This window comes from Psittacula echo (genome assembly GCF_963264785.1).
Source record: "Psittacula echo genome assembly, chromosome: Z".
NCBI classification, from domain to species: Eukaryota; Metazoa; Chordata; class Aves; order Psittaciformes; family Psittacidae; genus Psittacula; species Psittacula echo.
This window is the reverse complement of record NC_137742.1, coordinates 34689567-34713777: the sequence shown is the minus strand read 5'-3', so window position 1 is coordinate 34713777 and position 24211 is coordinate 34689567. Positions and strand designations below refer to the sequence as shown.

Sequence of the window (24211 nt, the reverse complement as noted above, 5' to 3'; positions counted from 1 at the left end):
TTTATTATCAACCAGAGAGGCTGTTAAAGCAGTAGGAGTTTATTTTCCTTACGTTTGATTGCTGTTTTGGGTGGAGTTGTTCAGATAAAGAAGTGGATAAACAGTACTACTGTTTTGGCAAGTAGCATCATAGCTCTCCTGAAGTCTTTTATTTTTTTTGGCACATGTATACTCATCTAGTCAAACTCAGTTTAGTTAGTGTCTGGCTCGCTGCTGTATTGGCATTTTAAAAAATTCTAGCTGCTATTCTGTCATGCAGAAGAGCCAGAATAAAATAGGAGTAGAGCAGGATCTAGATAGACTTGTACTGTATTTATGAATTGCCATTTTAAATGTGTGCTGGAATATTGATGTCCATATATATATACAGTGAAATTTAAGCCTTTTATATGTAATCGTATAATCATACATATCAGCTATGGAAGTGGCTAGTTAACAGTTTCAGACAACTAAGAGATGAAAATTTCCTTAAAACTTTTTTAAAGCTGAAATTAAATTTTAGAAATTGATTTTTATTCTACTACAGAAGCAATATTGTAGAAATGGGACTTTAGTATGTCTTGTGCTTTCATTAACAGTAAGTAAATGAATTCATTACCCCCAAAATTCTTTGTTATTGAAATTCAGAGGATTTTAGTAGATAGTAGCAGAGATTGTAATTATTTAACTTGCTGGAGGTATAATTGCTGCTTTCTAAAACAGAATATTTAAGTCTCTCAAAATCAAACATAATTGCCTCACTAGTAATAGCTTTTATTATGTTTTAAACTTGGCATGTGTAGGAAAAGATAGCTGTACTTGTTGAACTGGAATTTTGACAAATAGAATACAAAACACATTTTGATCTTTTTATTTCTTGTTTTTAATAACACAGCAGTCTAAAGCTGGTTTTGAGGAGGTCCCAGAAGGACAGCAACCTACATATTCTAATGTTTAAACATGGTTCACGTAACTTACTGTAGAAAAGATTCGTTGTTAAATTTGTACAAATTTCACCAGTCTTCTTAATCATCAAATAATGATTTTGTAGGTTAGAGGGTAATATTCCAGGGTAGCAAGGTGGGGAGGGCATGACTTGCATTGCCTTACTGTGAGGAATGTTACCTATGTTTAGTTTCTTTGCTGAACACCTAATAACAGCAGAATCAAAGCTGGTGCTTTCTTTTTTACATTTGTGTCTAATTTACATGTGAATGACATCAAAGAATGTGGTGATTTTTAAAGAAGAAAAAAGCTTCTTTTCTAATCACTCTTTTCTTATTAGGCAGATGCTTCTGTTGATAGCTGTGAAGATGGGGAGAAATTTAATGTTGAACTCACTAAAAACAACCAGGGATTAGGAATAACTATTGCTGGTTATATTGGAGACAAATCGTCAGGTAATGATCAATTTCTGCAGTTCACTATACAATCTGCTGCATACAGTGGTATATGCACATCAAAGACATAATTTTAGTTTTGATATAGCACCTCTAGAAAAACCTTTGCCATCTAAAAACTTTTAAGGTTTCTAAAGAATGAGAAATTATATTCCTTTTGTGAGAAGGACATTCAGTTTAGAAGCAATCAATTTTATTATGATATCTCACCTCAGCATTTTTTAATCAGTTTTTATATTCATTCTTGGCTAAACCTTGTGTTTATACGTTTTTGCAAAACAATTCTAAAATAGATAGAGCCATTTGCATTCAAATTAGCTGGGCTTTCAAAATGACATTTTTATTTTTAAAAGGCTCTTACAGGATAATGCATTAGTATTGCAAGTAGTTTTAGGAGGCATTGTTATTACTTTTTAAACAATGTGTATGGTACTGCGCGCAGACCAAGAATTTCTTAGTGACTTCTGGGTATAGTAAATGCTTGTTGACCCCTGGGTTGCTGCAGCCAATAAATAAGTTTATTTAAATAAATAAATGCAACAGTGTTTGTGTACATTTGTGTATTTTGACTTTGTAATTTCCACTGCGTTTTTCAGAAAAATGATCCAGAACTCTGTTAAGCCCCCCCTACGGGGAATATTTCTTCTTTTGCATAAAGAATTGGGAATTTGGCATTGTAAGATTTTGAACAAAATGTGGTCCAATTCAAGCTGACATTAATTAGCCTAATCCTTTTGGAAAATATTAATGTATATGTTTTACTTAAAATAGATACTTTCTTGCCAATTCTTTCCTTATCTTAACTGGAGATTGTGTTTTCTTTCTTTTTCTCCCTTTGGCTTGTGGATTTAGTTGGAGATTGTTGCATTACTTAAATTGTCTCTTAACAAATTGATTAATTTTCTCTTGTTTCTTCATCCCAGAGCCTTCTGGTATCTTTGTGAAAAGCATTACAAAAGGCAGTGCTGTTGAACATGATGGCAGAATCCATGTGGGAGATCAAATAATAGTTGTAAGTAAACACAGAAAGAAATGAGATCAATTGTCTGCAAAACTCTACTTTTTTAAGTTGCGAAGGAAAGTTTATATAGTACTTATTTAAAAGGTTTAGGATTGCTGTTGAAATGGTGGGTCCTTTTGTTCACTATTTGATCACATTGTGCTACCCATGTGAACCCCGTGTTTCTTAAGAAAAATCTATGTTGTATGTGTGTATCTTATTGGTAAGAGCTTTAAGACTGCTTAGTTTCAAAAGGCAAAGTTTCAAAGTTTAGTTCAAACTAAGCAATTGTTTTCAAAATTATTTTCTAAAGTATGCCATTAAAGTTTTAGAGAAATATTTTCACAGAAAGAAGAAAATATTTTCATGCATAAAATGTTAGTTGTGTGGTGAAAATCAGTTCATAAATGCAGGAACCACATTTTCATGGCCGTCACAGATCTGTCCTTGGATTTATGCAAAGGCAGCACTAAGAACAACTTGCAGTCTCTCTCCAAGTACAAATGTGCCTGCATTTTTGTATGTGAAAGTATATATGGCTTTTATAAGGATATAAATGCAGAGTACAATGGCTAAAATTGCACATTCCATATTTTGATTTCTTCTTCCTACTGCAGATGCAGAAGGAGAAAAAGACTTGAGTGACCTCAGACAGCAGAATAATGAATACTTTTAAAATATGATTTGCTTAAGTGTGGAGGAAAAATTAAATAACCTCATTTTTAATTATGTAATATTTAGAAGAGCACCAGAGTTGGAAGAAGTTCAGAGAAGGGCAACAAAATGGTTAGGGTCCAAAGGAAGTCATTCTTCATGCAGGGGGAATTAAAATAATGGAATATGTGTGTTTTATAGATATGCTGAAACAACTACAGGAGTCAAGAAATGTATTATAATTTTTTCAGAAATAAAGGTACTGGGGGGGGTGAGACAGAGAAAAAATAGGATAACATGAAGTTTGCATGGAGAAGGAGAAAAAAAAGTGGTGTGTATTAGGGATAATGGGATGAAATCAAGCAATGTCAAAGTCTTGAGTTTCAGAAGAAAGAAATTAGAGATAATGTGGTAGCTTCAAACAGAAGAGGCTAAAATTCTGTCTTTAAAGAATTAAAATGATGGACCAGAGATTACAGAGATTACATCTGGTTGGCTGGGGCAGTGTTTCATTAGGAAAGTGGATTTCACAGTGTTCAGGCTTCACTGTGTCTGAGATTACTTGGCCTCAGAATGTGCTCTCTAGTTTTTCCTGCCACAGTAGATGGATGTGTCTTCCCTCACTCTCTCCTCCCCAGCTCTCTCAGCCATGGCTGTGTTGGTTTATTCACCCAGTATGTTTTCCTTGGATTTGGGGATGGCTAAAGCGGTCGAGCAGGCAGGCTGCATAATGTGCCGTGCACAGCATGTGCTGCATCCTCTCCCATTTCCCAGTGCCTGGCCCCCGCTGTGATGAGAGCCCAGAGGCCTTCTCCCCACTTTGCTGTGGTACTAGCTGTTACCTAGCTGTGGGGTAGTCCAGTGAAAGTGCTTACTGTATCCAGTGTTTTAAGTCTTCCAGGTTTTTGTTCTTGTCCCCCTGCTTGCTTTGTGCTCAGGCTAACAGATGCTGAGAGGTCACCATATTATTTTCCCCTAGATGTTGGTTGTTTGGTTGTTTTTTTTTCTGGGTTGTGTTGTGGGCTGAAAAGGTGCTTAATCCTGCAGGTGGATGGAACAAATCTTCAGGGTTTTACTAACCAGCAAGCAGTTGACGTTTTGCGGCACACAGGACAAACAGTTCGGCTCACTTTGATCAGAAGAGGGCTTAAGCAGGAAAATCATATTCAGCCCCAGGAGGACTTCAGTGCTGCTGTTGAAAAGGACTTACTGTTCCAAACAATGGATAGTAGCACAGCCAAAGGTAATTAAAACTGGCTTTGCTTTAAAGTTGTCTTGAAACACTTTTCTTCTCAATTGCAAACTGGAGATTAAAATGGGCCAGATTCATTCGGGGTTGCTATTACTGATGGCAGAGCTGTTGTACTTGAGGAGAGAATTTGGTCTACTATGGTCTCATTAATCTTTTAGACACAGTGGTATTATTTGCTACATTTTCAAAGTGAGCATTGAAATCTCTGCACTGCATTGCATTTCTGGCTGAATTGCTTCAAGACTTTGATCCTGCAGATCTTCAAATGTTGAGGAGGCAGTGGGTGGTTTATTTGTGCTCAAGGTGAGAGCTGAATTCAAGAGCAAGCAAAGAGATACCTTCCACAATGAGCAAAATCTGAGTTCCTTTCACTGTTGTGTCAGTGTCGCAAACTCAAGGTATGAGAGGAGTGACCTACGTCTAGAGGTTATTAATAACCTGATAGGGATTAACTATTTTATATGTACAAAGTTCAGAAGCAAATGACCAGTATTAAGTTTGCTGCTGCTGATATTAGCGAAGCCTAATTTTAAACTGTGCACATCTTGAAGTGTATATGTCAGATCTTTAAAGTCAGTGTTTGAACAGAATATCTGCACAGAGGCTGGATGCACAGATGTTTTTCAGCTGCATGTGTTATATATAGGTTGATGTCAGCAGAAAGATATGGCAATTTGTAGAGTGAGGCATAATCCCCATTTTGCACAAGATTTTAAAAGACCCAGTAGTATGTTATATGTATGGCATCCTCTCATTCCCACCTTTAGCAAAAATTACGGAGGAAATGCTCAGAAAGTGCTGCTTCTCCAGCCTAGAAGTAGTCAAGACAGCTGACAGCCAGCAATGTACCTAACAGAACACACTGTGGTAAGAGAGGCTTTCTACAAGTGAAAAGTCTGTCAGCTATACAGATGTCTAAGTCTGTAGGATTTTCATTTTTCAGTGTCAGCTTGCATAAAGGAAAGAAGAAGAAGGGAAAAAGAAAAAATGCTGGAGTGCTAAAGAGTGTTTTATTATATGTTTTCTTGTACTTACAATTATAGAGATGCAGCTACTGATAGTTGCACTTTTTTTTCTTGATTCATTGAAAAATCCACTGGACAAGGCAAAGCATTAACAGAAGACAAAATGTCTTTAGAATGTGGCATTTTTTTCTTGGCCCCTCAGGCCAGATTCCATTTGCCAAATATGGATGCTTGGAAATACAGTGGGAGGGTCAGTGCCCTGAGGCATGCCTGTGAGCTTGTTCAATATTACAACACATAAAATAACTGAAAAGGCTTTTTTTTCCTTTTTTTCCAGATAACAGTGAAACAGAACAGGGATCCCCTTCACTGCCATGCAGTGCCAGTGCGATAAATACTGGAGAGGACATGAAACAACAGGAAACAGGTTCTCAATGTTTTAAGATTTTTTCTGTGAAGATGCATGTGGGTGTGTTTACACAAAGACCAGGTGTTTGTGTGCCTTTCCATCTTCTTTGTGCTGCATAGCTGAGGTACAGCTAGAAAGTGAAAGTAATCATACATGTGTGATGTACATGAATGCTGTAAGATCATTGACTACTGTATGTGTCAGAAATGTCACAAGAAGTAGTCTGCTTTTGCTGCATGCTCAGGTCCCTTTATAGTCTAGTTTTGAACTTTTATTCTTTTTAGTCTAGCTGTGTATTTACCTTTTTCCCTCCTCATTTCCCAACATGCCTTACCTTTCCAACTGCCTGCAGCTGCCCATCTGCAGTTCCAGGACTCATGCCTCTTCTGATAAATCTTCCTTTTCACAAGTTTCTGAGTCTGTATGTATTTAGAATCATAGAATGGAGTTGTAAGGGACCTTAAAAATCATAGGCTTCCAAGTTCCCTGCCATGGGCCAGGTCATCTTCCACGAGACCAGGTTGCTCAAAGCCCAGTCCAGCCTGAACTTGAACACTGCCAGGGATGGGACATCCACATCTTCTCTGGGCAGCCTGTGCCAATGCCTCACTAGTCTCATAGTGAAGAATTTATTTCTAAGGTCTAATCTAGATGTATTCTCGTTCTGTTTAAAGCCATTCCCCCATGTCCTGTCACTACATACCGTTTTAAAAAGTCTCTCTCTAGATTTCCTGTGAGCCCCTTCAGATACCAGTAGGTTGCTGTAAAGTCTCGCCTGAGCCTTCTCTTCTCCAGGATGAACAAGCCCAACTCCCTCAGCCTGTCATATATAGTATCCTGTAGTGCTGTGTTCACTGGATGTTGTGTCTAAATACTGCTTCTTATTGTTTCCTGTCCTAGAATCTAAGCACTGTGAATGAAGGGAAAATGAGCAGGAGGAAAGTATTTCTCTGTTTTTTTCAGTCTGCAGATAAACTTTCAATCAAGTTAAGAGTCGCTGCAGTTTGCTGTGTAGTCTGTCCCTGTATTTTTCACAGCATCATTACTTTTCTCCCAGTGTTGCCCTCCAATTTTATTGCTGCTCTTTAGCAATTAGAATTATTTCTCATAGTTTATGTGCGAGTCTGTGAATCTAACAAAAAAATAAATAAATCCAAGACTTGCATTCTCTCACTGCCCTCTAGGGCCTACAGTTTTACAAAAATCTTTTACAGTTGTGCTCATAGTTTTGAAAATGAAAAAACCCTAGATTTTTTTTAAAGCTTTCCTTGGATACTCTCTGCAAAATGCAGAGTCTTCCAAAAGGATCAATATGCAGTATCCCATATGTAAGTATTTCAGGCATTTCCCTGAATCAATCTGATCAGCGTGCATACAGCCTGGTTTAACAGATGCCTGGGGCATGCATGTAGCTTCTTCATGTGTTTTGTGCCCATTATCTTGTAAAGTTGAATTAAATTCACTAAACACTGAGGCTAGCTTAAATACACGTCCTTTCTTCCCAGCCATGCATACCAACCCTTTTGACTGAACTTCATGTCTTTCAAAATAGTTAATTTTGGGATCTAATGCTATTTTGCAAGTTTTTCCTGTGAAAAACCTAAGCCTGGTAAGACGAAACATGCCAAGTTTTCAGCCTGGCATTATGGGAATGGTTGTGTAGTCTTTCATGGTTCATATACTTTATCAGTTTTACGGATATATACAGAATATTTTATTTTTTGTCACAGTAATCTCAGACATAACTTTTAGATTTCCAGCTAACTACTACAGAAGAAGCAGCTATGAAGGCAAAGTGGCAGAGGATTATGGGTTCGAATTATGAAATAGTGGTAGGTAAACTTTGATTACTATTATTAAATGCCCTTTGATCTGTCCACTTGTTATGTTGCTAGCATAGAAATATGTTTGTATTGTATTCGTTCCTTTATTTATAAAAAACATACATCTTCTCCTTAATCTGTTGATTTTATTTTGATTGTTAATTTTTAATACAGTCAAGATTTTTTCTTTATTGATATTAGGAAAATAATTACAGGCTTCTTAAGTTACTGTTTCTATGAGTATTGCTTCACAGACTTCCTAGCTTCAAGACGATGAGTGTGTATTTTAGAAAAAAGTAATATTTAAGGTGAATTTTGAAGCTCCCTTTATTAACCAAAGTTGAAATGTCCTACCCATTCTGCATATTGAATAAAATGCTTGATGTAGTGATTTAAATAGTGCATAGGACATTTACTATAGATACAATTGAAAAGCAGTATCTGAGTTTAGGACTTCAAAATTATATGTCAGAACTGTAGTCTCTGCAAATGTATATATTTTTAGATATATTGTTGTGCTACTTGTTTATGTTGAAGTGATATGTGATCAAAATTTCAATTTTTACCTGACTGTCCCCATTACACATGAGAACATTTCTGGTTTCTCATTTCTGGAATATTCACCTCATTTTATGTAAATTGGAACAGAAAGTAATAGGTATGGTTGTAAATATGTCAGAAGTAACAATTTCTTAATCTTTTTTTAGGTGGCTGTAGTTAACAAATATAGTGAAAGCAGTGGATTAGGGATAAGCCTTGAAGCTACAGTGGGACATCATTTCATCAGATCTGTGTTACCAGAGGGGCCAGTTGGACGAAGTGGCAAGCTGTTCAGTGGAGATGAGCTGCTGGAAGTAAGAAAAAGTACTACTGTATCTTAGTCTGCATTCAGTAAGGTTTTTGAGCAGTCACTTGCTTCTCACAAGTTACGTCTTTGGGAATGTAGCATCCCTAACTGCCTACTAGCTGTAAACAGAACTGCTTTAGCAGTCATTTCGTATGTGCTTACATAAATCTATGTGAATGCATACACTTACATGCATTTCTCAGCTGATATCTGATTTTTAAGATAGTTCAAGGTCACAAAAAAAGTATGCCTAGCAAAAGCATTAAGATTTAATTGGAATATCCCTATACAGTGCAGGGACTTGGGTTTAACCCCAGCTGGCAACTGAGTACCACACAGCTGCTTGCTCACTCCCCATCCCCTCAGTGGAATGGGGAGAAGAATTGGACATAAAACCTGTGGGTAGAGGTAAGAACAGTTTAATAATTAAAATAAAATACAATATAATTTTAATAATGAAAAGGAGAATCACAAAGAGAGAGAGAAAACTAAAAAAAGCCCAAAACAACAAACAGCAGCAATGCACAATACAATTGCTCACCACCTAGTGAATGATACCCAGCCCTACCCCAGCAATGATTTGCCCTGCTGGGTAATTTCCCCAGTTTATATACTGGGCATGATGTGCTGTGGTATGGAATACCCCTTTGGCTAGTTTGGGTCAGGTGTCCTGTCTCTGCTTCCTCCCAGCTTCTTGTGCCCCTCCTCACTGGCAGAGCATAAGAGACTGAAAAATCCTTGATCAGGGTAAGCGCTACTGAGCAAGAACTAGAATATCGGTGTGTTTTCGGCATTGTTCTCAGACTAAAGCCAAAACACAGCACTGCATCAGCTACTAGGAAGAACATTAACTCTGTTCCAGGCAAAACTAGGCCAGGACTAAATACTTGTTTACTTTTCAAAATAATTTTATTAGAATTAAAATCAGAATTTGTTTCACATGAATGCAAGAAAAATGAAGTAACCAAGTATGGGTGTTTGTAGGGTGGTGTCATGCAATTTATGAGGCTATCCATTCAGTTCAAAATTTACCTTGGTGCTAATTCTGAGCACCAAATTGAGTAGAAATTAAGGGTTGACAATGTCTGTTAGCATGGGTTTTTATTGTGTTTTTTCTTTTAAATGAGATGATTAGTGACTTGGATTTTTTTTTACCCATTTTTGTTCAATGGGCTTCTAAATACTGTGTACTTCTAAACACTATGTGTTCTTTATTTACTGAGGTGAATGAGATATCTTTGCTTGGAGAAAACCACAAGGATGTGGTTAATATCTTGAAAGAATTGCCTGTTAAGGTGACAATGGTGTGCTGTCGTCCAGTAGCTTCCCCCATCACTCACCCAGAAGTACTGGAGAATCTAAGTCTATCTGAGGTTCAGCTCACAGAAAAGGTATTTTGTCTTAAAATATCACTGGATGGATGACTGTTTCTTTGAGAAAAATCTCATCAAGTTCTTGTACAAGATTAGACTTGCAACCAGATAAATCGAATGAGGCAAATTATATTCATCAACTGTACTTTAGGCTACCAGTCATTCATAGTAGGCCATGGGCAGAAATACTAGACACAGGTCTATCTATGTCTGTATAAGTACTTAGCTTCTGTTGTGTAGGTAGGCCATGGGGGTATGGCAAACTGAACAGTATGTTCTTTAGAATATGAATATATTCAGTCTGGTTTTGAACTTCTGGGGTTTGTGTTGGTCAGAACTGTATGTGCATTCACTGGCAGAAACGTGTCTGCCACTCATAAGTCCAAATCTCTGGGCAGCATGACATATTAAGCATGTCAGTATGGCCTGTAGTATAGTATACAAAGCAATAACATTTGTATGAAAACATACACAGTTAATTCTGAGTTCTGGACAAGGCACCAAATTCAGTTTATAGTTGCTGCACTTTTCTGTGAAAGGAAGTGAAGAACATATGTGTGTGTATGTACGTGTGTGTGTGTTTTCTTTTTTTTAAAGTTCTGACTCTTGTCAAAGCTGTTATATTAAAAGCAAGGCATATTTTTAGACATACTGTATAATAGTAGATATTTCTTATATATTTGAATACATATACTAATGAAGTTTTCTGAAGTTTTTAGTTTGACAGAAATTCTATTTTGTAAATATTTTTTCCAGTGAGTACTTTCTTATATTTGTAGCATAGCTGTTTTGTTACAAGGACATATGAATTTTGTGTTTATCAAATTTGTGTGTTAATTCTGCTGAGTACTTTCTCTGTGTTTAGAGATACATCATTTAGTTTTTATCTTGTTTATTGGGAAAACAGAATTTTGTCTCTGAAGATTCACAAAGATTTGTATTTTATTGGTGAACATTCACTTTTTCTCAGGCTCACGTAGACCTTGGATTCATTGGCTCCTCTGACACAGAGGGACCAGCTTTGGAAATAGCTGACGAGGGTCAGAGAATAGAAGAGGTACACACCTCATCTTTGGCAATGTGGGAAGCAGAAGTACAGCACATTGAGCTGGAGAAAGGGAGTACAGGACTTGGATTTAGCATATTGGACTACCAGGTAACTTTTGCACTCCTTTCTCGTTGCAGGCCGGAATACTTCATATTGGATCTTGCAATATGATCGAAGTACTTATTTTAAGGGTAAACATTAATGGAAACCAAGCAATACAGTAAAACTAAATGGTTATCACTATTGATATCACTGTACTATCTGGCACTATTGGCATCCTACTAGCTACATTACTTATATTTCTTACTGTGTCAAGACTAGAGATTTTAACGATAATGGTAATTCTGGTCCAGAAAAATAGATAATCTGTTAATATACTATGGTCTTCAGAACGCTAATCTTCTAGTGCCCCAGGGGCAATGAATGATGTAGTCAGAATATTCAGGCATTTAATCATGTATTTTGCACCTGAGGTGAAGTACTTAGGGCAAGATCCAATAAAGGACTTAGATGCTTAAAACAGGATTTACTAAAATCCAGAACTGCGATTCTGAAATCCCTTGCTTAGCTGCTGTCTGTGCAGGACATGCCTAAATGCCCCCATTCATTTTGTGTTTGACTTCAGAATTCCTAAGTATCTCAAGGTGTGATTCTTGGTATATCTCGATGAAGCTCAGTGCCTGTCCCCAGCCTGAACTTGGTCAGGATCCCAGGATCCTCGTTAGGATCCTCCTGTTCCTAGTTGTCACAGTGGATAATTTTTATTCTGACTTCCTCTTGTGGTCAGCAGAGGCTTTTGCTGTTTGGTGGCGCTGCAGGATCTGCTGGATCTGGTTCCTAAGGGTGTATACATTTGCATCGGGAGGTCACTTCAGGGTAAAAATTATCCTGCAGAGCATGGTTTAGAATTAATCTATGCCTCAACAGTATTTTGTATTTGCACACTGATAAAAGTGAAGAGCACAGTAGTTCAATAATCTGAAGGATACAGGCATAGTCAATTATCTGTTTTATGAAACAGTGATTACTATTTAATGTGTTGCTCAAGATGCTCTGGAGCAAGACACCATAGCGGAGCCTAAGTATTTGGAGTCCGTATCAGCACAAAGTAGTGTATGTTTGCTTCAGCCTCTTCTGAAGCACTGACACAAATGGTTTTTGTCTACTGAATTTTGTTTATGGATGGTAATACTGAAGGGTTGTGGAGAATACCTTAAGTTGTTGAATATATTTTGCAAAGGAGTGTTTGACCATATCCTACAGCTCTAGTCAGATTTCTGAAACTTACCTTTTTTTGGTGTTACAATATTTGTGATTTGTCCCATGGTCTTTCCTTTGACATGTGGTTAAAGCATTTCAGTGAAGTTTCTGCTTTCATCTGAGACTCTGAAAAATAAGATTACAGTGAGATTCATCTTTCTATTTTGCTGCTTCAATCAAATTTTTGATTAATTTTCAATGAACAGTGATTAAAGTTAAGGACAGTTATGTTCATACTGATACGTTCCTCGTGTTTTATACAATGGCAGGCCTGTAGGAAAGTCTACATAATTTCTTACCCCAGGGAAGACTACTGCATAAACTACAGAAGTGATTTGTTGGTTTTTTTTCCCCAAAAATGTGTCATGCAGTGTCATCTAAAGTGACAACATAAATACTTGTTAAAGTAGTGATGAATATGTCAGTGTTCAGGCTTAAGCACTATCTCCATCAATGCTGGTTTTATTGCTCCATGGCATTCTTCTTCCTGCATTAACTGCCATGAAGTGTTAAGCATCTTCTCGCTGTCCCTCCCTCTCTCTGTGCTTCTCTCTCACACTAGCTTTCAACAGTCTCCCATTCCTGTGATTTACGGTGCTCCCTTGATGATGTGCATACTTTCAGATGTACATTTTGGCACAGAAACTTACTACAGCTGCATGCCAGTTTGTAGATGTTTGTTCTTCTTTTGTTATCAGTAAAGCTGGTACATTATTACATTTCTGTTTTCTTAATGTGCATGTACACAAGTGAATTGCCATGTATTGGGAGCATTAACATGTAATAATGTTCCTTGTGAATCTAATTCTATAGGCATGATGCAAATGTGAGCACCTCTGATAACTGTTATTACAGAATCTCATGTTCCTGTTACTACTATTTGATGCTAGCATTTTTATAAAAATCAGTGCTTTGGAGGATGGGGACTTCAAAGCAGTTTTCTTATTTAAAAGCAAACACCACTTTGTTGTGTCCTGTTGATTAGTGCTGTATTGGTATGTTCCTGCGTCCTGTAAACTGTTTGATGAGGCATGCATAAGGACTTGCCTCTTAGAAAGTACTTTCTCAGCTGAGCAAGATTGGGTGCCATGGAGTATAAGAGTTATTGAAAATAAACATCATGTTCCACCAGAGTGCATGTGTTAACTTGCCCTGATCTGCACTGCCCAGTTGTGTTCCCAGACCACTAAGTGTAAGGGACAAAGTCTGCAATAAGTTCATTGCAGTAGCAAGTATTTGAATTTTTGGTGTGTAATTACTCATTACAGTGCAAAAAGCACTTTGCAATTTAGCAGTATTTTATGCTGGAGATGCATTATGGGGCATCACCTAGAAAGGAGTCACAATTTCTACATTTAAGAATTGAAAACAGGTGGGTATAAATGTTTGGGCAGTATGGACAGCAGAGTATGTTCCTGCTGAGGTTTCATCTGAAGCAGAGCTCCAATTTTTTTGTTGGATTAATAGAAGTTCAGCATAAAAATTAAACTTTCAAGATACTAAAGTGTAAATAAAATGAAATGTTTTTCTTCCTTTAATTAGGATCCTGTTGATCCAGCGAACACCGTAATTGTGATTCGCTCATTAGTTCCTGGGGGAGTTGCTGAGCAAGATGGCAGACTTCTCCCTGGAGATCGGCTTATGTTTGTTAACGATACCAACTTGGAAAATGGCAGCCTGGAGGAAGCAGTACAAGCACTGAAAGGAGCCGCAACAGGAACAGTTAAAATAGGAGTTGCCAAACCACTGCCTGTAAGGATTTGGGAATTGAATGGGTACTTTCCTTTTCATCATTTAACCTGGTGCATGATGATCCTGACATCTGGAAATATTCTGTATGCTTTGGAGTACAGCTGGGTGGCTCAAAACATCTGGAAGCTGTCTTTAACATGTTCCTGTATCTCCTTGCATGTAGGAGTGGCCTGTGTAGTGTACGACTAGTGCAGTGACTGCAGGACCTAGCAGACCCATCTTGTAGCTGAGAAAATGGCAAAGCATCTTTCAACCAGCACAGTCTTTCAGGGCTGAAAGTTGCAGGCATAATATTGTACGCTTTACAAGATTCTCTGAATGTGTGAGATGGTGATGTAAAGTCATTTTTATGTGATTTGCCTGGAATTTGCCTATTCCTTTGTAGCCATTGTATTTAGAATGCATGCTTTATGTGTCAACAGTGGTGAGTAGTCTTCAGTTCATATAGCTCAAGCTGATTATTTTAGTATAGCTATAAATACCTTCAGGCTTGATTTTAGAAGGTAGTCTGTAACAATTAGAAGAGTGAGGTTGAAGGAGACTTAGAGTTACTGGGGTAGTGTATCAGTAAGGATGCCAGTGGACTAGTATTCCTAGTGTGTTAAATTAAAATCAGTAGAATGGCATCTTAAGAATACCCCTTTGGCTAGTTTGGGTCAGGTGTTCTGTCTCTGCTTCCTCCCAGTTTCTTGTGCCCCTCCTCACTGGCAGAGCATGAGAGACTGAAAAGTCCTTGATCAGGGTATGTGCTACTGAGCAACAACTAAAACATCACTGTGTTATCAGCATTGTTCTCAGACTAAAACCAAAACACAGCACTGCACCAGCTACTAGAAAGGAGAAAAAAATAACTGTTACAGCTGAAACCAGGTCATACCCTTGAGATGTCACTCTAAAAGAGAAAGTGTGTGAGGGTTTTGTTTCTGTTTTCAGCAGTTTGTAAATATGCAGCTTTTGCACTTCAGTATTCCATGTATTATGCTTAATCACTGGCTTCTTTGATTGAATAATCACTGGCTTCTTTGTAGTACTGGATAAAGGCACTGAACATCAATTTATGTTGAAAAACTACTGGTATACAGTCAGGACTGAGTTTTGTCCTTTTGAGTCTGTCCTACCTAGCAGATACAATCTTAAAATACAGATGGTGGATTCAGAGACCAGCAGCTCAAGGGAGGTGATTCTGCCCCTCTACTCTGCTCTGGTGAGACCCCATCTGCAGAACTGTGTCCAGCTCTGGAGTCCTCAGTACAGGAAAGGTGTGGACCTGTTGGAGAAGGTCCAGAGAAGAGGCACAAAAATGATCAGGGGCCAGAGCACCTCTCCTATGAGGAAAGGCTGAGAGAGTTAGGGTTGTTCAGCCTGGAGAACACTCAGGGGAGACTTGATTGTGGCCTATCAGTATTTAAAAGGGGCCTTTTAAGATGGGAGAGACTTCTAGCAGGGCTTGTTGTGACAGGACAAGGGGTGATGGTTTTAAACTAAAAGAGGGGACATTCAGGCTGGATGTTGTTCTGGGCAACCTGATCTAGTTGAAGATGTCCCTGCTCACTGCAGGAGGTTGGACTAGACGACCTTTGAAATGGTCCCTTCCAACCCAAATGATTCTGTGATTCAGTCTCCTTGCCTTCTGATAAGATTACTTAGCAGCTAGCAAGGTTGTAAAGGCCTCTGCTATTAGGCTTTTTCCCTGGTGGCAGTTTTGATATATATTTAGTAAGAGCAGAAACTGAAAATGAGTTTTGACTAAGCTGTGAGCTCTGTGGTAGAGCTGGATAGTCCTTTTTCTTTATGTGGGGGTGTAAAATAAGATGTGAAGCTGAATCAGTTCAGATAAATTGGAAAAAAAGATGTTGCTTTACCTACCTAATGCTGTGACTAATTCATATGAACTCTTTGCTCCATTTGAAATTCATTTGCCTCACTGAACCTCAACACAAAACGCATTGTGCACGTCTTGTGTCCTGGCCACTCATCCAACTCAGAGCTTCGTTCTTTCTGCAGCTTTCACCAGAGGAGGGCTATGTCTCTGCTAAGGAAGATTGCTTTTTCTACGCTGCCCAGTCACTTGAGGAGGAGGGGCCAGCTGATGCAGCCCTCTTCCATGCTGAGCTGGCTCTGGTTAGTGGCCCAACTTACCGAAGATTTCTTAAGTCTTTGCATTTTGTGATGAAAGGGGTTGCTTTGTCACTGCTCGTGCTTATTTTTAGTGTTTACTGTCACCACATTACTCATCCACTGTAGCTGGGATGGAACCTGAAGTGCTAGAAACTGGCATCTGGAGATTTTTGCTGTTTGCATGAGCTGTGAATCTGGCCTATGATATGCTAGTTGCTGGAAAAGAAGTAATTATTTTGCTGAGATATTCAAAAGTGCATGGCTACCCACTTTTCCTTGCATGCAGTCAGTATCCTTTTGAAAATCTCACCTTGTGTAGGGAAATGTTCATGTGCTTATTTAATAAATAAATCTTTTTGCCTATATAGCATGATGCATCACTTCTCTACCTTGAAAAGTTTTTGGAATTCTTTTTTTGCATGTAAGCCAGCCTTACAAGGAATGCTGTGTATCTTCAAATGCTGCCAGTGCTTCCTCCTAATGGTGTTTAGGCTTCAGCATCAATCAGTGATTATGAGATTGGCAAGGTCAGAAGGTGTTCACTTGTACTAACAATTCAGCTTACGTGAGCATTCAGTGCCTTATATAGCCCAGAAGTTACCAATAAGAACTCAGATAAAAAAGGCAAAGGAAACTCAACTATACAAAAAACCAAAACCCTAACCAACCAACCAAACCCCAAACCAGAATGTAAAAAAAATATTCTGAGAATAAGTATTCGGAGAATGTCTTCTCATGGTTATTTCTACCAATCTGAGTTTGATATTGAAGTTATTTGGCCCTCATTTTTCAGGAACATGGGCAGGAAGCAGTTTCTACTGAACACCAGAACTTAACTAAGCAGAAGAAAAACCCAACCCCAAAACCTAACAAAATTCTGAAATGGATCCTTATAAGGCAAAAATCTCTGAGTTGCAGCTTCCAGTATGTTTGCTATTTTTTCACATTTGTGAAATGAAAAGCTGTTTTTAGTAGCTTGTTTTTAAACAAGACAGCCTGTTTCTTCTGCAGTTTGTTACCTTGGTACAGTGGTTAGATAGTAGTGTTTGCCTTCTTCTGTTCATTGAGAAGAAGTATCATTAAGCTAGGTTACACATTGTAAATATCCTTTTATTAAAGATGTGTTGAAAAGATCAGATCAAAAGTTAAGTATTTAGAAATTTTATTTCTATGAGCCATACAAAAAAATTGAAATTGTGAAAGAACAATGAAAATATATGGCAGATAATAGTTAGATTTTCAACTCTGTCAACTAATTAAATGTGCAAAATATGAAAATGAATGCGCAGTCCCCGATTTGAAGATGTTTGCAGAGTGCACTCATGAAATACTGTTTTTCATAAATAAATCTACCCTCAGATTCTACAAATCTGTCCCAGTTTTTCACAATCCCTTTTTTAGAGCATACCTTCGGAAACACTAGTCTGCATTTTCCAGAAGATGGGCTGAGAGTAAGTTACACCAAAGGAGCAGTTTTAATTAGATGTTAAGGTTTCAGGGTTGAGACAATTAAAAAATGGATCATTTGTACTCCAGAAAGGAATCAGTAAGTTCAATCACTGCAGATTGTGAATGTGCAGACTGTGACTGTGTTGTGAATCTGACATACAGAATTCATAGTATGATTCACCACAGAGGCACAAAAAAAGTACTGCTCATGTCCACGTCTTTTTAAAATTGTATTTGTCTTGTAAGACAGGAGAAGTATCCATATTAATCTTGTTGTCAAATTTAAAAGGTTTTGGAAATCATAAAAATAATGTCTTTTTTTTTTTTCTCATAAATGTATTGGAAAGCATCGCAGTTTCCAGAAGATTATTTTTTGTACCCTTTTAAAAGCAACTGAACCTGTGAAGTTAGGTGGAGACGACATTCCTGACAGGTGGCTCTAAGTGAAGCTCATAATTTTTTCAGTGCTAATTCTTGTAAAATCAAATTAGAAAGAAAGAAAAAAAAGCCCTAAATAAATAAAAATGTTGATGTCAGAGAGCACAGCAGAATTCTCCCAACACCTCATACTTCTATTAACAGTCATGAGCCTGCCTTAGCCCTGCAACTCATTCCAGTTGAGACTCGCTTTACTTCAGATATTCTTTGCAACCTCTGAAGATGTAGTAACATGAATTTTAATGGGAAGCAGAAATCTTTCCTACTGTGCTGTGCAAGTATAACTTCAATGTAAAATGTGGAGGGGGAAAAAGAAATACAAGAAAAGTGTCAGTCAGTGTGTAGTAGCTGAGGTGCATGTGTCCGGGGCTTATGCGGTGTGAAGGTAACAGCCTGGCTGATTGAATTGCTTGTATTGTTAGGTGGACTCCAGCGAGGCAGATCTAGCGGATGAGTCCACCTTTGAATCGCAGTATTCTCTAGAGAGTGACGTGTTCCAGGCTTCAATGATAGCTCTTCATGGCAGTGCCTGTAGCGGTGAGCTGAACTACACCTTCTGTCTTCCATTGTCAACTCCCAAGGTAAAAAGGAGGATGGTTTTTTTGATAAAAAACTTTGATTATAAGTATGAAAAGCCTGTATTATTAGATATGTTTTATGTCATCCTGTTTCAAACTGCACTATTTGTTACCACATTAAAGTAGTTTTCTTTACGGTATGGCTGGTGTCTTTTAGACAGACAGATCCCTGTGTTGAAGAAGGAGGCAGCCAGAAGGTTGAAAGCTTGTATTTTTATTTTCTATAGCCAGATAAAGTGTGGTGAGATGATTGTAGTGTTAAAGCTGTGGTGAGTAGTCTGCTACAAAAACTTAATTGTTATTACCTCAGAGCACAGCAAACAGTGGTAACACAAAATAGCTGCATCATTCTACAGTATTTTAGGTATAAAGAGCAAGAGAAAGTTTTCATCCTGAGCTTTGCTTTTATGCTTCATAGTTGATATGTTTGCTAATTCATTTACTGTGTTCTGGAATGAAATGTTCATACAGTTACTGTAATTAAAAATCATTCCATATATTTCAAATCACTGATTGTTAATATTTATTTAAAGGCAGTAAAGGAAGGTAAGTTCTTTAAGAGTATTGAGATCAGCATCTTATTTCTTCTAGTCACATACACATAATAACTTGTTTGTATCAGAGTTGGTGTTTAATGATTCTTAATGGCTTTCCATGCTCTTTTTTCTTTACAATCTTGACAATATATAGATTTGTTTTATTTTGGTCCAGAGGTTTCCAAGTAGTTTCTCCTAGCAGTCATCTTTGAAAGCATTGTAGGGGCTTCTTCCAGTTTTTGCAGTCTGTAGTCTTGGAATACAATAGCTGCTGCTTCTTCTGCCACACTTGAACTTCAGTAGCTCACTTTATCGTTCTGGAATATGTTCAGTCCTTCTAAAGCACTGGTTGGAAAGCTAAATTCATCTTCTAATGGTTTCTCCTAATCCACAGAAGAGCACATCTCTGCTGTGCCAGTGGGACAGATTGCTTTGTTTAGCTCTGTAATTGTTACTTAAACGGATTATGCATTTTGCGTGCTGAGAAGCATTTTATGAGATAGGGGCTGGATTTACATTATATGTCATGCTGAGGCTTTAGAAAGTCTTAAGTTATTTTCAGCATTGACTTAAAAATGGCTTCAGTTCTCATGGGTTTTTAAGGATTATGCTCCTGACTTTTCAGTGTTCCTCTCTGTTCACCAGTATGAAGTATTACATTCTCATTGAGTAACATTTTATACTCTGTGGTTATGAATTACTTCAAAAAGTAAATGTGGCAAGAAAATCTGTTCACTAAAGAAGACTTCTGAAGCAAATGGAATACTGTAAATATGAAAAAAATGCTGTTCAATGCTATGAGGAAGGCAGGGGTATTTCAGCTATTTCTGACCTCAGGGCAGTTGACAGGTTCTGAATGCCTTTGGTGTCACTTTTGAAATAAGTGATGAAAAAACTCGAAGTCTAAGTTATGCAAATTCTTTAATGAGGCCACATGTTGCTACAGTTACAAATTCCTGAAGTCATGTTTGTCTTAAAAAATTACAGCATTGCCTTTTCTTTAAGAGAAACAATAATTAATATGGGCATATGCTGCAACTTTAATATGTATGTGTGGCATGTGGAATAAATATTGGGAATTATCTTGTTCTTATTTTCATTGTTGTGGAAATGGATACACACCAGACTTAAAAGTATATGTCCCAGCTGTCTTCGAAACCTTACAGAATAATGTAAATACAGTTCTGATATTTTGTTTTCAAAAAGATAGGAAATTATGTCATTGATTGTATCATGCGGATTAGTTGTATTTAGGCTTTGCTCAATTATCTTCTCAGATGTTACTTAAACCACTTACTTGCAGGTAAACCTTTTCTCATGATTGTCTGGGAACAGAACAAGCATGTATACACTTTATGAAAGATGAGAAAAATTAATTCTAATGCCCTTGCTAGAAAATGTTGCAAAATATCCCAAAATCCTGGGAAACATGTTTTTTCACTTTTTGGAAAGGTGATAAAAGAATTAATAGGACCAGTGGATAACAGCCAAGACAGATAAACATTCTTGTGATTACGTTTACTACATTTCAGAAAAGAATCCCTAATATAGATACAAAAATCCGTAGCATTGATACAATGTCTAAGTCTGTAATATATCCTACTAATATCTATTGGCCTAAATGTTTTTAAAATTACTTATTTTGAAAGCTCAGCTAGAGAATATCTGCAGCTTTTTATTTTTTTCCAGGAGGTTGTGGTTATTGAAATCTCTTAAAATATTTGAAATGCAGGACCTTGAAATCTTGAAAGTCTAAACAAATTTTGTGTAGTGAACTTAATCCTAGTAATGCAGCTTTTTGTTAGTGGAGAGCTATTGATGAGTATCAAATAAGAATTTGGCCTTTGCAGTAACTTATTTTCATTGACTTTTGGTATTTTAAAACAAGAAATTGGCTGAGGAAGCAGGTAAATGTTATAGTAAAATGCTTCATGTTACAACAGATATGTTTAAATTCTGTGTGATTATTTTCTGTTTAAGATTTTAGCATGAAACTTAGTTTATAATTATACTACAGATTAATGTTGATTTTTCATTGCCCCCTGTGTTTAATAGTCTGTTGGAGAGGAATGTTCAAATGCTGCAGCTGATTTCCAACTGTCTGACAAGAATCTGTACAACATGGATCTGAATCAGAAAGAGCAAAAATCTGTAGCAGGAAATAGCCTGGAAACTGCCACTGGTTTTACTAAAAAGGATCTTCTGCCTCTGGATGTTTCGGATACCAGCCAAAATGAGAGTGAAAACACAGCAACATGGACTGGATCTCAGAAAACATCAGAAACTGCACGAAGTACAGGCCTTGCTACTACCATGCAGCTTGATCCCACTGGAAAAGTAAAGATTTTTCTTTTTTTTAATAGTCGTTAAAAAAATTTATGTAAAGGCCATATTACACCATAGTATCTCCTTGAGGAATTGACACTGGCCAACAACCATGTATGGTTCTTTCATTATGAATGTAGATTAGATGTCATAGCTCACATCAGATTTGTAACTTTCCAAAACAGGAGATAATTCCTGATGTCGAGACAGTAATCTCTCAGAGTGACAGTGCAGAGGTATATAAAAGTCTGCGCATACCTTACAGCAGTAAACTCTCTTGGACAACAGTGAGCCCTTTGAGCATATTCTGTGTTAGCCACTGCAGAAGCATGGGTGCAAGGAGGAGGTGCATGGCTGAAAACCAGGCTTAGGAAGCCAAGGGGGAGTGGTGTGACAACTTGTATCCTGGTGTTTGTGCAGGCCTGTGTGGTTCAGCTCACAAGCTGGCCTCTGACACCACGGTGTGCAAACATAATATTCCTTTATATGACAGTCACTGTGACATGTTTCTTTTTCTTCTGTTCAGTGATTTACTAAGAAATTCTTTAAAGAGCTGCAGTTTCTTGCAGCAGTTGTTATTTTAGCACTGCTAGATTGTCAGACATTTGTGGGAAACAAGTCTGTGAGCGCTTGAATTCAGCCCACTAATTTCAAGAGTGTTACTGAAGTCCTTAAATTAAAGACATACCTTGCGGTAGATGCACTGTATAACCTGCATGAAAACAGGAAATATGTATGTCAGTTTGGTCTTTGATGGACTGACTTTTCCAGTGTCTGTATGAGGAATTTATATTAGTTATGCACCTAGCTTTTGTAGAAGATATGATTAGTTGAGTTCAATATGTCCAATTGTATTTTTTATCTCAGTATTCTGATCTCATGTTATTTTCCCCTGTGTTAGGATCAAGTGCTTTTGATGGAAAAGAGATGCCCTGTAGCTTTGGGGGGAATTTCCACAATCCCACATTCAGTCAAAAATGTGTACGAGAAGACTATCACTATTGCAAAAGGCAATTCAAGTTTAGGTAAGGTAGCTAACATTTTTGTAACCTTTTCAGGAACATGGCTTTCTGTTTTTCTCATATGTTTTCTGTTTTATTATTAAAGATTATTTTATTATTAAAGATTTTCCCTTTAGTATGGAATGCATAACAGGATATTCGTTCTTTGCTGCTCTTACCCTGCTCGGCTGTGGTGGCAGTGGATCCATTTTCTGTTGCTGTGAACACAGAAGTAAAGTCTCCAGTGTGACTGAGATTTTATTATTTTTTTCTCTGTAATGGAGCTTAGTAATTCTTAAATGTTAACATAATAATTTTAGTACATTTTTTTTTAATGTCTATACCTTTATGGGATGTGGGGGAAGAACAAGATACAGCCAAGGAATGTTGTAGAAGAACACTTTGGTTTAAGAGCTACAGAGTAGAGTTTCAAAAGTATGTAGACACAAAATGATCTTGCTTTCTGAGGGTCTAGCAAGCTGTTAGCTTCCTTGCTACGGATTTATACATATGTTTTAAGTGCCTCAGTATTTCTGAAATTCAGATCATTGATACAATTAATAGGTTGTGGATTTGGCTCAGCTATAATTTTGTAGAGAAATTCAGAGCTTTGAGTATCTGCAACTTCCGAAGCATACTGAGTAGAGACACATTTTGGAGTGAATAGGCACAGCAGATGGAAATGTTTTTCAGAGTCCTCTTGTGAACTGTGGTGCGGCCCCAGGCAGTGTGAGGGGGAGCATGGGGATTTCATCCTCCCAGGACAGTTTCTAGAGCCAGCAGGAGGGAGGCTTTGTGATGAGAAGCGGTGGCGCTCACCTCCTGTTCATGACTGGAGTATTCATTTACTTTGATTTAGATTCTGGTGCTGTTTCTTCTGGCCAGCTGCATGTCCTTGAAGACTCTGGTGTTGGTAGGGCAGAAGCTTGTGAGGGTGCTGGCTGTTTGCAGTGACTTAGCAAATGCTTTAAAATGGGTTGTCTACAGAATAGGGTGTTCATAAACAGACGCCAGTCAGGACTCCCTTGCTACGCAGAGGTGGATGGGGGTGCTGTGATGCACCAGTGGCTGTGATGCATTCAGTGGCTGCTTCTGTCTGGTATAAAATTCCTTCTGATGGCTGGGTGCTCATTTTGCCCCATATCACCTTCTCCATGATACAGCCAGCCTCCAAACTGGATCAGAAACTGATCTGGTATGAAATCAGCCTCCCCAGAATATAAAGCTGTAGGCAAGGCTGAGGTGGGTATAAGTTTTGGCTTTTGTTAGTATGAGATGTTTGAGTAACTACTGTCTTTAGTGGCTTCATTGCTAGGCTGTGTAAAGTGCAGATCACAGACTAGTTCCAGGCATTTGGATTTTGTTAAAAACAGGTTTGTTTGCAGTAACTTCTTAACTCCATAAAGCAGTCTATATGCATGTCTAGGAGTATTTTAAGTGCAGTGAACATAGAAAGCAAATTTCTTGTCAAGTGTAATACAGCATAAAAAACCAAACTTGGGGCAGGGTGCACACTGGCAGACATTACGCGCATGAAAAGTAAGACTGGCCTCTAATGTATATGTAGTATGAATGTGAATAATGTTTTCTCCTGGCTTTTGACTGTGGTCTTTTTCTTCCAGTCTCTGTGTGCTCTGGCCTGGGAATCTGCCTGGGCACCGCGACCAATTTATACACATGGCTGCACTGCTTTTAACTTTCATTTTTACAAAAGGAGCTAAATCAAGAGCTGTGAATGATGTTGAGAGCTGCAGCTGCATCAATTATTTCAGTTGAGAGCTGGCACTTCTTTTTTCCCTTTAAACAGTGTCATCTACAGCTTGCAATAGCTCTTCAAGAGCAGGCATAGCTGGAGCTCTAACGTTTTGGTTGTGATTTTTAAAAGGTAAGAGGATGGAGGACCCGCATGCCAGAAAAGCTGAAATGTCATTGTCCTGTGTGATGCATTTGGCAACTTGACAGTGGCATTTGCATTTTTAACCTGAAACTGTAGCTGTCCAAAGT

At 37.9% G+C, this 24211-nt stretch overlaps 1 protein-coding gene across 16 annotated transcripts in view; it reads left to right on the top strand.

Annotated features, from left to right (window-relative positions):
• The window catches only part of MPDZ (multiple PDZ domain crumbs cell polarity complex component), a 96595-nt gene that overhangs the window by 29486 nt on the left and 42898 nt on the right, over positions 1-24211 (top strand). For 13 of the 16 annotated variants that reach the window (XM_080638088.1, XM_080638074.1, XM_080638084.1 and 10 more), the window contains 12 exons: positions 1265-1379; positions 2303-2391; positions 4081-4276; positions 5588-5677; positions 7412-7491; positions 8190-8336; positions 9553-9720; positions 10673-10858; positions 13553-13762; positions 18190-18348; positions 20937-21218; positions 22108-22231. In XM_080638088.1, the coding sequence (XP_080494214.1) occupies positions 1265-1379; positions 2303-2391; positions 4081-4276; positions 5588-5677; positions 7412-7491; positions 8190-8336; positions 9553-9720; positions 10673-10858; positions 13553-13762; positions 18190-18348; positions 20937-21218; positions 22108-22231 (1846 nt within the window). The remainder of the gene's footprint in view (positions 1-1264; positions 1380-2302; positions 2392-4080; positions 4277-5587; positions 5678-7411; positions 7492-8189; positions 8337-9552; positions 9721-10672; positions 10859-13552; positions 13763-18189; positions 18349-20936; positions 21219-22107; positions 22232-24211) is intronic. The other 3 variants (XM_080638076.1, XM_080638077.1, XM_080638075.1) reach the window with 3 other exon arrangements.